This window comes from Mastomys coucha, unplaced genomic scaffold (genome assembly GCF_008632895.1).
Source record: "Mastomys coucha isolate ucsf_1 unplaced genomic scaffold, UCSF_Mcou_1 pScaffold20, whole genome shotgun sequence".
NCBI classification, from domain to species: Eukaryota; Metazoa; Chordata; class Mammalia; order Rodentia; family Muridae; genus Mastomys; species Mastomys coucha.
The window spans coordinates 31,857,347-31,870,627 of NW_022196903.1; the positions used below are offsets into that span (position 1 = coordinate 31,857,347).

The 13,281-nt window shown below is 40.1% G+C and overlaps 1 protein-coding gene across 6 annotated transcripts in view; it reads right to left on the minus strand.

Moving 5' to 3' along the window:
* The window catches only part of Dgki (diacylglycerol kinase iota), a 456,269-nt gene that overhangs the window by 67,980 nt on the left and 375,008 nt on the right, over positions 1 to 13,281 (minus strand). For all 6 annotated transcript variants that reach the window (XM_031381541.1, XM_031381543.1, XM_031381545.1 and 3 more), the window contains 4 exons: positions 9,932 to 10,001; positions 6,720 to 6,760; positions 5,705 to 5,832; positions 3,967 to 4,083 (listed from right to left, as the gene is read on the minus strand). In XM_031381541.1, the coding sequence (XP_031237401.1) occupies positions 3,967 to 4,083; positions 5,705 to 5,832; positions 6,720 to 6,760; positions 9,932 to 10,001 (356 nt within the window). The remainder of the gene's footprint in view (positions 1 to 3,966; positions 4,084 to 5,704; positions 5,833 to 6,719; positions 6,761 to 9,931; positions 10,002 to 13,281) is intronic.

Sequence of the window (13,281 nt, forward strand, 5' to 3'; positions counted from 1 at the left end):
GAGGGGAAACTGGGAATGGAGAAATTCGCATGTAAATAAAGAAAATATCTAAAATAAAAAAAAAGTATTCATACACTCCATATGAGAAAAAAATAAAAATAGAGTATAAGGGAAGAAGCAAATTCTGATTTCTAGTTTTGTCTTTGCATATATCCATTGTGATATGTATCAAAGTGAATTACAACCAATGATTTCTATAAGATTTCCCCCACTAAATATAAGCTCTTCAAGGGCAAGGAGTTTCTTATTTAGGCTTGTATTTCCATTGCCTTTCATGGGTACCGAAGGTGACCCCAATACTCGCTGGTTCAGTAATTGAATGTGTTTCCTAGAAGTAAAATGGAATCATAAATCAGACTTCATACACTGTAGCTCAAGCTTGCTCACAGAGACTCTTGTCTGCGAGTGAGCTATTCTGCCAATCACAGAGATCGATCAGCTGACAAGGTAACACATAAAAGCTTAGACACAGAGGTCTCCATGGTTTCCTAATGAACTCAATTTCACTTCTCATTATTGTCAGGAAACGGCCTGACCTAGGGTTGCCTCACCCAACTTTAGCCTCACCCTCCTGCCCTAGACCAGGGCCTAGATAGTTCCTACAGCTTGGATCTTTCAGGTTTAGGACTTGGGGATAATAATATATTATTATAATAAATATAATATAATAAATGAATGCATGCCTTTCCATCAATTTAGGAAGGTCTCATAAACCAAAAATCTGAAATATCAACCAGCTCTGGCCTATCAAGCTGCAGTAAGTATGTCTTTAGTTTTTTCTTTCTTTTTTTTTTTTTTCGAGACAGGGTTTCTCTGTAATAGCCCTGGCTGTACTCTGTAGACCAGGCTGGCTTTGAACTCAGAAATCCACCTGCCTCTGCCTCCCAAGTGCTGGGATTAAAGACGTATGCCACCATTGCCTAGCTCTATGTCTTTATTCTTACCTGAGGTTCTCCTGCAAGTAAAACATTGGCATATTTGCATACAATCACTTTCATTGCTAAATGATTTAGAGTCACAAATCATTCTGTGAATGTTTTTAACATGTCAAATTCTGATAGATAATATTTGTCAGCTTCAATGCTTTTGGTTTGTTCTTCAGGAATTGGTTACTTAATATCATCAAGATGATGAAATTAAACCTGCTTTTGTTTCCACATTGACTGAGGTTTTAAGGCTGCTCTAGCAGACACCAGTCTTACTGCAATAACTCCTCGTGTTCTTTTCATGTATTTATTCCTAAAAAATATCTACTGTGAAAATACTTTGTGACATTAAGGAGCTTTGAAAATACATGCGCGTGATCTACACGCGAGACACTACAATGAGTGCTCCATGTCTGGAAATCCATGGATTCAATCAAGCAATGATAAAAAATATTTCAGTAAAACATTATTTGTAGTGAACATGTATGGCTCTTCTTATTCTTTCCTATACATGTATGCATCTTCTTATTCTTTGTATACTTGTAGTAATGCAATACTACAAGTGCATATGGAGGGTTTATCTCATATTACATAGCATGTAGATTAGAGAAGTGGGTTATTTACAAACACTGAACCATTTTACATAAAGCACTTTGGTATCTGCTGTGGGTCAGAGAAACACAGGTGGAACTAAGAGTACACAGCATAGCCTGTTATGGAAGCTCTACATGTATGTGCCACTCTTGGCAAGACTGTCAACTATTTCATAAATTACTTTTCATATGTTACAACATGTATATGAGTATGCTCTCTAGGATACTGACTACAGAAGCCTAGATTGAAATCGTCTACTCTCTGGAAACCAAGAACACACTGAAACACTCAGCTCGTCTGTAAAGGCTTAATATTTATTTCTGCAGCTAATTAAAAGTTTAATTTTCCAATAAGGCTGCCCACAGATAGATGGCCACTTATTTAGCCATTCACGGATGGCTGAGTCATTCCTGTTCACAAGCCCTAATTCTGTACAAAAACGAAATGGAAAAACACTCTGAATTGTAAGCAATCAAAAAGCTACCCGGAACCAACAACACAGTTTAATTAAAAAGAGAAAACCCATAGCAATTCTTTTTTTTTTTTCCTTTATCCTCCTCACATAAAAAAATAGGAGGTCATACAGGGAAGTAATTAAAATGAAGTCTCCTTTTGCCCTCAGGGTGCCTGAGTAGAACCTTTGCCAATGAAATAATTAGCTTGAGATTTCTCATTTTTCTCCCTTTGTCTTGGGGAAATTGCTTCCGGCCTTTCTTAAGAAACAATGCAGTGTCTTGCCTCTTCATTTAACTGTGGGCTCCTAAGAAGCTAAATAATCTTGTTAGTCTGTGGAAAGGTAAGATTGAACATTTTAAAGTCAGTATCATTATTTGATTAGAACCCTGTACTCAACTCAACTCAACTCAAAACAAAACAAAACGAAAAAAAAAAAAAAACCAGTTTCCTAAATGACAATGTTCTTCTTCTATAATTTCTGAGATGGGATGACTGTTCTGAGTTAAAACTGGGTACAAATAAGATTACTTGTGACCTATTGTGATTATACTCTATAATGTGTTCCAGTAACAAAATATGGGCAGAGAAGATGATTCATATAGCGCAAAGTATCAACTTTTCTGCAAAATTTCGAGCAGCACGCTGCTTTCCAACATAACACCTGAAGAAAAAAGATGCCTTCGATGATCGCCTACACAAAATTGTATTTGTTTATCCATACATGCCACATCTACAAACAAATAGCACCTGCCTTGTCCCAGCTTCCTTATGTCATCTTAGAGAAGGACGCATTAATTGTAGCTCGCAGTTCTAGGTTACAGTCCATCATTGTTGGGAATTCAGGGTGGGGGGACCCAGAGGTAGTATCATATCTCATTTGTGCTCACGAGCAGAGAGATATGAATTAATGCGTGCAAGCTGACTGCTCAGCCAGCTTTCTCTTCTTTCATAAAATCCAAAATTCAAACTCAGGAAATAATACCACCCACCATTAGACTGGCTCTTTCCACATCAATTAACATAATAAAGAAAACTCCTCACAGGCAGGCCTATAGGCCAACATGATCTAGACAATCCCACACTAAGACTATTCTCAGGTGATTCAAAAGTATGTCGAGGTAACAATTAAAATTACCACACCACTGTAGGAAAAAAAAAAAAAACAACAACTGGTGGACAATATTGCATAAAGCACATACCTACACTGAGAAATTGAGACAAAGCAACAAATCCCAGTGGTCACACAGTGAAAACCTGTGTATCCCTTCCTAACTATTCAAAACTCTTCAGGACGGAGTTCACAGGGGGGATCTGACACACTCTGGTCTCCAGGAACAAAAATACTAGTGAAGTTAAAAGTGTTGACAGACCTAGGTGCACAGTCTCAAGGTCGCTCACAAGGGAGAAAAATCAAAGGTGGAAATCCACCAGGATGCTACATGCAGGGAAACCTAAGCCAAGTGAGTGTCAAGAGTGACACAGAGACACGAGACAGCTTGAGTACCACTGAAAACAGTTCTTGCTTCAGCCCCCTCTTCCCCCGCCCCTCACCAATCACAACAGCACAAAGGCAAACTGCAAGACCCAGCTTAGTAGCCTCTGCGCCCTCTGACGTGTGCGGTGTTGTCAGCAATAAGACTTATCTTCTGCCTTTGGGGAAGAACCAAGGGCAGTAACAATAGCCTAGCCTGTGGTGTTCTGGGAATCTCTAGGACAACTCTGACCAACAACTCAAAAGAGGGCTTCTCATGCCAGCTCTTGTGGTTTTTGTTAGATGGTCTATGGCTCTTATACAAGTAATATTCTTCAGACTGAACAGGTTACACACCACCACCACCAACAACAACAACAATTAATAAAAAAGAGATCGTGAATTTGAAAGAAAGCAGGGAGGGTATAAGGGAGAGTATGGAGGAAGGAAAGTCAAGGGGAAATGATGTAACTATATTATAATCTCAAAGCAATAATTATAAAATAGCGGGATACTCACTGTAGCACTCTGGAGTGGCTAAAGTCTTTCAGATCTGAGTCCTCATAGTGGGGTGTGATCATCCCACTGTCACTTAGCATACGTTTCCTCAGGGCAGGGTTCCACCAGTCAGACAGCCTGCAGCAAAAATGGCACCAGAAAGAAACGGTACATCTCACTCTGCATTTCTCTCATAATGATCTTGTCTTAAACATGAGAAGTAGAATCCATTTTTACTAGATACATACTTCATAGCCAACATTTCGCAACAGCCCTGAAAGTAACTTGTATGATTTTTGTCCTTTTTTTTTTCATATTGATGAGGCATTTTGATTCGAAGACTATTAAGCCATTTTATTGCATGGGACATGAGTGAAGAATTAAAGGAGCCAGGCATAGAAATATAGTTTAGAAAGTGAGAAAGCCCAACCTATTCTTAGCATCTTCTGGAAGACACTGCAGCTGAGAAATAGGAAATCAAGGTCTAATGGACTTTCAGGCCACTCTGTGTTTGGATTTAAGTGACAAAACTCTAACAAAAAAGAAAGCTGTCCCTTTGGGTGACTACTTGGCATAGAAAGAGGAAAGTGTCCAAAGCTGCCTTAACAGATGGCTCCATCCTCATCAAACAAATATAAGTCTTTATTATGTGGGGTGGACTGTAGGCACCAGCATCTGTCTCTTCTGCAGTAGGGCATGGCTTCAAGCTGGATTCTCTCTGGGGACTACACTTGTTTATGCTCCATCATTACGGACACACAATGTATGTTTGCTATGAGTGCCTGTATATGTTTTCTTGGGCAACCTGTATTTCAGTCACCACTCCCATACACCAGGGAGCTACTATCTATTTGTTTTATACTTCACAAGGACAGAGATGTTTGTCCGTTCTGAATTTTGCACTATTATTATAACTCTCACATGTTTACGGTAGTACCTGGTGTGTAACAACTCCCAATAAGTACTTTTGAATTGATAAATGTTTTTAAAATAACTTAAAACATGGTACAAGATGCTGATTTCTTTAGTAAACTCACCACAGACTGTGCATTGTGATTTTACTATAAATATAACTATAGTGTCATTTGCTTTAGGAACTTTTGCAAGGTATGTAGAAATGCTTGATAGCTTTTTTTTTTGTAAACTTTTCTACTGATTTTCAATTTTAACTCAGTTTTAAACATTCTTTTTAAAAAGATTTTATCTTATTTTTTATGTATATATACAGTGTGTATTTATGTGTGGTTATGTACACATGAGAGTCTAAGTGCCCACAGAGTCAAGAAGAGGGCATCAGTCTCCCTGAAGCTGGAATATAGTGGTATAGTTCCCCAATGGGAGGGCTGGGAACTGAACTCAGGTTCTCTGTAAGAAAAGTGCATGCTCTTTAACTGCTGAGCCATCTGTCCAATTACTCAAATAGTGTTTTAATACAACGACCTGTGTAATTTTTCATTAGTGCTGCTCAAATTTGGGGGTAATATAGCTGCCTATTTAAACTATATGCAAATGAGCATAAAGTACTTTGATAATAATGACAAAAAAAAACCCAAAACACTGGAGGAAAGAAAATATCTCTATAAAATGAGACAACTACGGAACCAAGTGCCTTTACTTTACTTGACTTTAAGGAAACATCAGTAAATCTGTATTCAAAATATTTTTATGTCATTAGATTATCAAGTCCAAAGCCAAAGGAGATATGGAGGTCACTCCACAGCCAGCCAAGGCGGCACCAACAGAGAAGAAATACACTCACCCAGTAGCCTGTTCAACCACCAGGTCAGGCATTCCTGGAGGTGTCCCTGCCTGCTGTGACACCACCATATCTGGGTCCAGAATAAAAATCTCATCATGAGAAATCTCCATCACAAAGTGCAAATGTTCCTAAGGGAGGAAAACAAGCCTGTCAAGGTATTGACATCACCAACCTGAGAATAACAGAACCAAGCATGCTTGGTCTCAAGGTGAAGTGAACTACACAATGTACCAAATAATTCCACTCCTTAACCAGGGGCTTGGGCATCTGCCATCCCTCCCTGATTCTGTCTCAAGCAGAGGACAATGGGGCAAGATGAACCTGCCTGGTTCAGGATTTACACCTAACCAGGATTGTGTCTATAGGACCAGAAATGATCATTCCCCTGCTTCTTCCCAGATGCTATCAAAGATATGACATCCCACATGGCACCTGCTCCAGTATGAATGAGTACATGAAAGCTCAGACTTCTGCCCCACAATGTAGCCAAAGCTAAGTGGCAATGGTTAAGAAAGAGTCGGTTTTCAATGGGTTTAATACCTCATAGTATTTTTCCAGGAAAATCTCAATAGTGGGAGGAGTTGTTAAGCTTGGGTAAACATAATTTTTTCATCATTATTAAATATGAGAGAGTGTTAATAAAGCAAATCTACTATATCACATACACACATACAGTAGCTAATCAAAAATATCTTTAAAAAACATAAGGTTTGCTTTGGCCAGAATAAAAAGTTCCTTGTAAAAGAACTTCAAGGGCAGAACTGTGATAATAGTTGTCATCCAAGTTATTATCTATGGCAAGTGAGCACTTGCCATGTCAAGCCATTTCACTGAGCCCGTAAGTCATAAAACACATGCTGACAAAAAGCATTGTGGCTTAGATTATAACCACCATCCTATAATCTGGTAATACTTTAATCTTTTCATTAGAAAAAAAATCTATGAGACTAGCTACCAACAGATTGTATTAACTTGGGGATGTTTCACTTTCTTAAATAATCTGGAAAGAACTTACCTGAGATCTGTCTATTCGATAAAAGCGATCAGCAGAAGTTGCTAAAGGAAATACACAGGGCATTTAGAGTCATTTATATTTGTCACCAGATTCGCATCCTTCCTTTCTACTATGCTGTCAATCAAAACCTTCATATTATAGCATATGATATGGGTGGCCAGTTTCTAAATCTGTTATTAAAAAGCCATCACTTCCATGCTTCTGGCCACTGCTATTCCAGTGTTCCTGGGGCCTTTCAGCCTCACAGTGACTTGTATCTTGTTTGTCTTTAAACTATAAATTAAATGCTTCAGTCTATGTGAAACTCTGACAGGGCAAACAGTACAGAGGTTCCTCCATCTCTGAATTCCTGCTGAGGCCATTTCAGGTTTAACAAGTATTTCATCTCCTTGGTGAAGAATTTTACAACGATTCTAGAAACCCAAGGTCAAAATGAGCTAGCTAACTTACTTGCTTCTGTAATTGCTTGCACAGAACCCTCTCCTACAACTAACTGTTTATCTTTGCTTCTGTCAAGTTCCTGTGTACACAAAGCTGCTGATTGAGATGCCAGGATTTGGTTTTTGCCTCAAAATCCTTGTGCCCTGTACACTCTGTGCTACAGTTAGGTCCTGAATACCTGAGTATAGAAGTCCCAGATGGTGAAAATAAAGATTTTCAATTGTCTATAAACTGTGTCTGAGTGGTGATCTCTGATGGATTCTACGTAACAAAATTGTTCTCCACTCCAACTGCCAACAGCAGAAAGTCTGCTGCTCCTAAACCTACCCACACTGTCAGGTTACTTAACCCCTTACAGAGGCAGCTTCAAAGATGGCTCCGAGACTAAAAAGCCTCCATCTTTAAAGGGCTCTCTTTTGCTTATTCTCCTATGTTTCCAGGAATTATCACAGGACTTTAACTGACAGAAGAACTGAATATTCTATTAAGTAAAGAAACCCAGGAAAGATCTATTATAGTTAGACAGACTTCCCAGGAATATGACTCTCATTTTGGAAAACAATTTGAAGATACAGGCCAGAGACCACAAAGAAATCATTTCCCTTCCACAATCTGTCCCTAGAGACATGTCTGAAGGAAGCCATAACAAAACAAAAATTATTGTTTAGGCAATCTCTAAATGGGACTGGGCTGCATCTATTTAAGGAAGAAAACTTCCGAAGTAAAACATAAAGGGTTTCTGAGCACCCTATGTATTTGCATTTGATTTTTCTTAATATTAAATATATTTAAAAATATATTTTTCCTTATTTAAATCTAACAGAGCCCAAATATGAGAGTTTTTACAAAACACACCAAAAGCAGTAAGAAATACAGACATAGAAACAGATGCAAATATTTGCTTTTAACCACAAACTTTAAAAGTAATTCTCTGGCTTCTTCCAGCAGCAGATGGGTGTGGGTACAAAGACCTACAACCAGACTTTATGAGGAGAGAGAGGCTATATCAGAGGTCTCCATTGGGCTCCCATGGAGCTCTGGAAATTCTATGGAAGAGGGGACAGAAAAACTGTAAAATCAGACGGGGTGGAGGACACCAAAAGAATGTGGTCCACTGAATCAACTAAGCAGGGTACAGAGAGGCTCACCAAGACTGAAGCAGCAGAGCCTGCACAGGTCTGCACCAGGTCCTCTGCATATATATTGTGGTTGTTAGCTTGGTGTTTTGTGGTATTTCCTTAACAGTGGGAGTGGGTGCATCTCTGATTCTTTTTCCTGCCCTTAAGTCTCTTATCCTCCTCTCCTGTTGCCTTGTCCAGCTTTGATATGAGGGCTTTTGCCTAATTGCTATATCTTGTTTTGTCCTGTTTGCTTGTTGTCTCTGGAAGACCTGCTCTTTTCTGATGGAAGATGGAGGAGTGGATCTGGGAGAGATGAGAGTTGGGAGTTGCGGATGTTCAGAGGAGTAGATGAAGGGGGCACTGTGGTATGGATGTATTGTATGATAGAAGACTCAATTTTAATTTTAAAAAGAGGGGGGAAAGTAACTCTCTAAAGGAAACTGGGCTCAGAAATAGGAGAGTCAAAGTCTTGCTTAAAATCCTAAGTCTAAATCACCCGAATACCAGCATAGTCTTCTCTGTTCTTTTGGACAAGACTTCAGCCTTGATGCCAATCAAGAGTCAATCATAAAAGATTTCCAATGCATGAACATACCATCTTGTATGCTTAACTTATAATGTTAAAAATAAGTGCTCAAAGCAATTAAGAAAGGTTTGCAATAGAATACTCATATAGTAATACAGTTCCATAGTTAAAATTCCTATTCCTAATACAAATTTATCTAAGCCTATAGATGGAGCATAATGAATTGTGTAAATTCTTGATTTCCTTAGATACACATTACCTCTCATGACTCTGGGAGCAGGGAATGATTATGCCTCCCACAGCTATGGATTAGCAGGGATTGGAGGGAAGTCATCAGTCAGCTGATCTAGGAATAGAAACCTGTATCTTGGTTGGCATGTGTTAGACTTAGTATCTATCTGTGCCTGTCTGAGTAATTAACCAAATTATTTCCATCCCTACATCCTCGAAGCTGAACACACTAATAAACAAAGGACCATGAAGAAGAACATTCTATCTCTGTGCACACAACATATACTTCAGCTAGCTGTCCCGGATAGGAGATAAGCAGGCATATATAGAGATGAAGATACATTGCAGTGTAGATAATTGGGTGCAAAATTGGAATTCAACAGCATCTAGGAAAGTGAAAAATGCATGAGGTGGCAGTCAGGAAGACTCATTAAATGCTCACATGATAACTGACCCTGTTAGGTGCACAATAGGTCACACTCAGCAGAAAAGTTACGGACGCAAGGGGAACTCTTTGTTTCCCTCGTATGTATGCACTATACTGAAATGACAGCCTCAAAACACTAACATGAAAATGTCCAGGCATGGAAGCAATGCAGGAATTAGTATCTATCTTGTGATTATAGACTGTAGGTTTTAGCCCACACCTCTGAGGCAGGGACTCAAGGCTTTCAGGAAAGGAAGGTGGTGATGAAGGGAGTGTCACTTTAAACAATTTGATGCTGAGGTGCTTTAAGGGAAATGACTCCAGGAAAGGTACAGAAACTCAGCAAGTCTACACCATTGAAATGTAAATGCCGACCCCAGGAAGACTTTAGGAAGAGCAGCTAAGTCAGCCACACCTTGTTCTGCTGACTCCCAGTCCAGTCTCTGCCAGGTCCCCAAACACTCACCATCTAGGAAGCACCACCGCGGGGACAGCCTCTGAGCTGAGAGCGCCCTGGGGAAGGAGGTTTCTTGGTCCTAGAAAGAGATACACACATTCTCATGGCTCCACTTAAACAGTAAGAGTGGCCTTACCCCTAACCCCTTCCACACCCGTACTGGAGTACTGGAGTGAGCGGGCAGCTTCTTCTCAAGGAAGTACGAAAGCAGATTCCAGTTCTGCTAGGTACTACACAGAAATGGAATCCAGTTCATGCTGTTTTGTGTAGCGGTCTATGCCCTCAGCCTTGCACACCTAACGATAGTGGCAGGAAAAGAAGGAATCCTTGTGTCAGGCTGTCCTTTAGGAAACTCATTCTGTCCCGGACTGACCCACTAGGTCTCTCTCTTTAGAGATAGCCAATACTTAGTCTTACTTAAGCCACAAGCTCATATGCATTCTTTCCTCTAATTTGATAAAAATATTTCCTTTCCAAAATTAAGCAAGTTTTGTAGTCTCCCTTCACCCCCATTTTTTGCTGAAAAACTTCCTTCTATAACATTATTAAAATCCACTGTAGAACTCCCATACTCAAGTCATTCTCTCTGCAACTAAATGTCCCTCAGTTGATGCTATTTCATCTTCTTGATAGCATTCTTTCTTTTCTTTCTTTTTTTTTTCCAAGACAAGGTTGCTGCTACATAACTGGCTATCCTGAAACTCACTCCACACCAGGCTGGCCTTGAATTCACAGAGACTGGTCTGTCTTTACTTCTGAGTGCTGGGATTAAAGGCATGCATCACCATTGTTGGCTCTGATGATTTTCTTTCTTTTTTAATTTTACTTATTTACAATCCAGCTGTTGTCCCCGTCACCCCTCCCACAGTTCCTTATCTCCTCACCCATCTCTTAGAGGATGCTCCACAACCACCAGGCCTCCCCCTCTCCCTGGGGCCTCGAGTCTCTCCAGGATTAGGAGCATCTTCTCTCACTGAGGTCAGACTAGGCAGTCCTCTACTATGTGTGTGTTGGGGGCCTCAGACTAGCTCACCTATGCTGCCTGGTTAGTGGCTCGGTCTCTGGGAGCTCCCAGGGGTTTAGTAGAGACTGTTGGTCTTCCTATGGGGTTGTCCCCCTCTTCCCCTTCTTTAATCCTTTCCTTAATTCAACCATAGGGGTCCCTGACTTCCGTCCAATGATAGGATGTAAGTATCTGCATCTGTCTCAGTCAGCTACTGGTTGGGCTTTTCAGAAGACAGCCATGCTAGAGTCTGTCATGTATGCCCTTTTGGGTCTGGGTTACCTCAGAATTATATTTCCTAGTTCCATCCATTTGCCTGCAAAACTCATGATGTCCTCATTCTTAGTAACTGAATAGTATTCTATTGTGTAAATGAACCACATTTTCTGTATCCATTCTTCGTTTGAGGAACATCTGGATTGCTTCCATCTTCTGGCCCCTAAGAACGAACCTGATCTCATCTGATAATTTTCTTAATCATCCCTCCTTTACCCTGTCAAACTCCTAAAACATACATCCTGCCCCAATCACCTCCAACTCCCAGGTACAGATTTAATCATCCCTCAAAGTCAGTCCTTCAGAATCTTCCCAGAGAGGACCAAGAGCAGCTCCAGCCCTTCCCTGAGTCTTCACATTTCCTTGGAGTCATTCAAGTTTTTACATTTTTTTTAATTTTCAAAATTAAGAGACAACTATGTCATTTTTCTCCTTTTTCCTTTTCTCCCTCTAACTGCTCCCATGCTGAGCAGAGAGAGCAGGGGCCCACCCTGTTCTCTCTAACTTAATGGTCTCTGGCCTATTTTCTCTAACTAATAATGATTAGCATATACTGTTACTTGTACATATATAATTTCAAGAATGACCATTTGGTATTGGATAACCAATTTGGGGGCTGATCCTTAGGGTAAACTTTCTTAGGCTCTCCGCATTCTGGTTGCCTGGAGTTCTTTGTGTAGGGCTGGGGGCCTCTAAGCAAGTCTGTTGCTGTGTCATCCAGGTCATGTTTACTTTTGACAAGAGATTAAAAGAGTAAGCTGAAGCCTAGCAGATGGAAAAATGAGGAGCATGTCCTTGTGCTTCCAAACATGCAAAACTTAAAAAGTATCTCCCTTATGAGGAGCTCACTAATGATTACCAGGGAGGAGTACCTTAGAGTTTACAACAGCACATGACCTGGAGCCTTGTAATACTAGTTGAAAGTAAAATTAAACTCATTGACGGAAATGGCACAAGTAAGGATGGCCAGGCCTCTTCTGGGGTAGATACTGGGAACTTGACTGTCCCTGAAGATTTGAAAGTTTCAGTTACCGGAACATTCACAGAGGGCAGATGTGCTGGATGAAGACTTGGGAATGGAAGCCACAGGGGTAGATGGTCTAGTGTGTACAGATGAGACAGGGAAGGCAAATAGAAAGGGCATAGAAGAAATCACAAGAGCCAGTCAGAGGGTACCAGGCCTTCCTTCTGACTTAGGCAAGCCTGCTAGTACTTTGCTAGATCTTCAGGCAATATAACCCAGGCACAGCAAGCCACACCAATGGATGCAATGGGTACAAACATAGGCTGCAGCTCTGCAGAAGCCACAGTGGAGCCCACAATCTGTTTAACATGCCATTCAGAAGAGTGTGATGCATGGTGAAGGATCATGGGTCTTAGCAGAGCAAAATAGATCCGTCTTAGCACCAGAGATCTTATCTAGGCAGAGTTTTTAAGTTTTCTGCTCAAATGGATTCTATAAATCAAAGAATTGATGAAGGAAAAATTGGCCTCCCTGGGGGCTGTCACAGAAATGTATCTTTATGCGTCTGATTTGCTAAAGCAATGGATGCAGATCTCAAGCTGGCTTTGTCAACTTGCTAGCTAAGCTAAATGAAATCTCAGCATCTGCTCTCTGTCTGTGTTTATGAGAACTATGCTTACTGTCTTGAGAATTGTATTTTGACACATGATATCTGGATCTAAAGAAACTTAAGGTCCTTAATATACCTTTATAAAATGTGTTATGCTGCCAACACCTCACAGGTTTTTGTTAAAAAAAATTATATACATCCCCCCTCTCTCTCTCTATATATATATACATATATATATATATATATATATATGCCAAGAAATCTGAAGTGATATGAAGTGTTTATTGGTAGCTGTGAAAACTAGTAAAGACATTAGGCAAAGATAACTATCTCCTCAGAGAATGAAGGGGCTCAAGACAACCTGGACATTTCTGAATCTTAATATTACTTTCTGTAAATAACACCCAAGTGAAAGAGTCTAGGCATAGTTGACCAAGCATTTTAAAATCATAAATATGCACAATGTGCCTCATACACACACACACACACACACACACACACACACA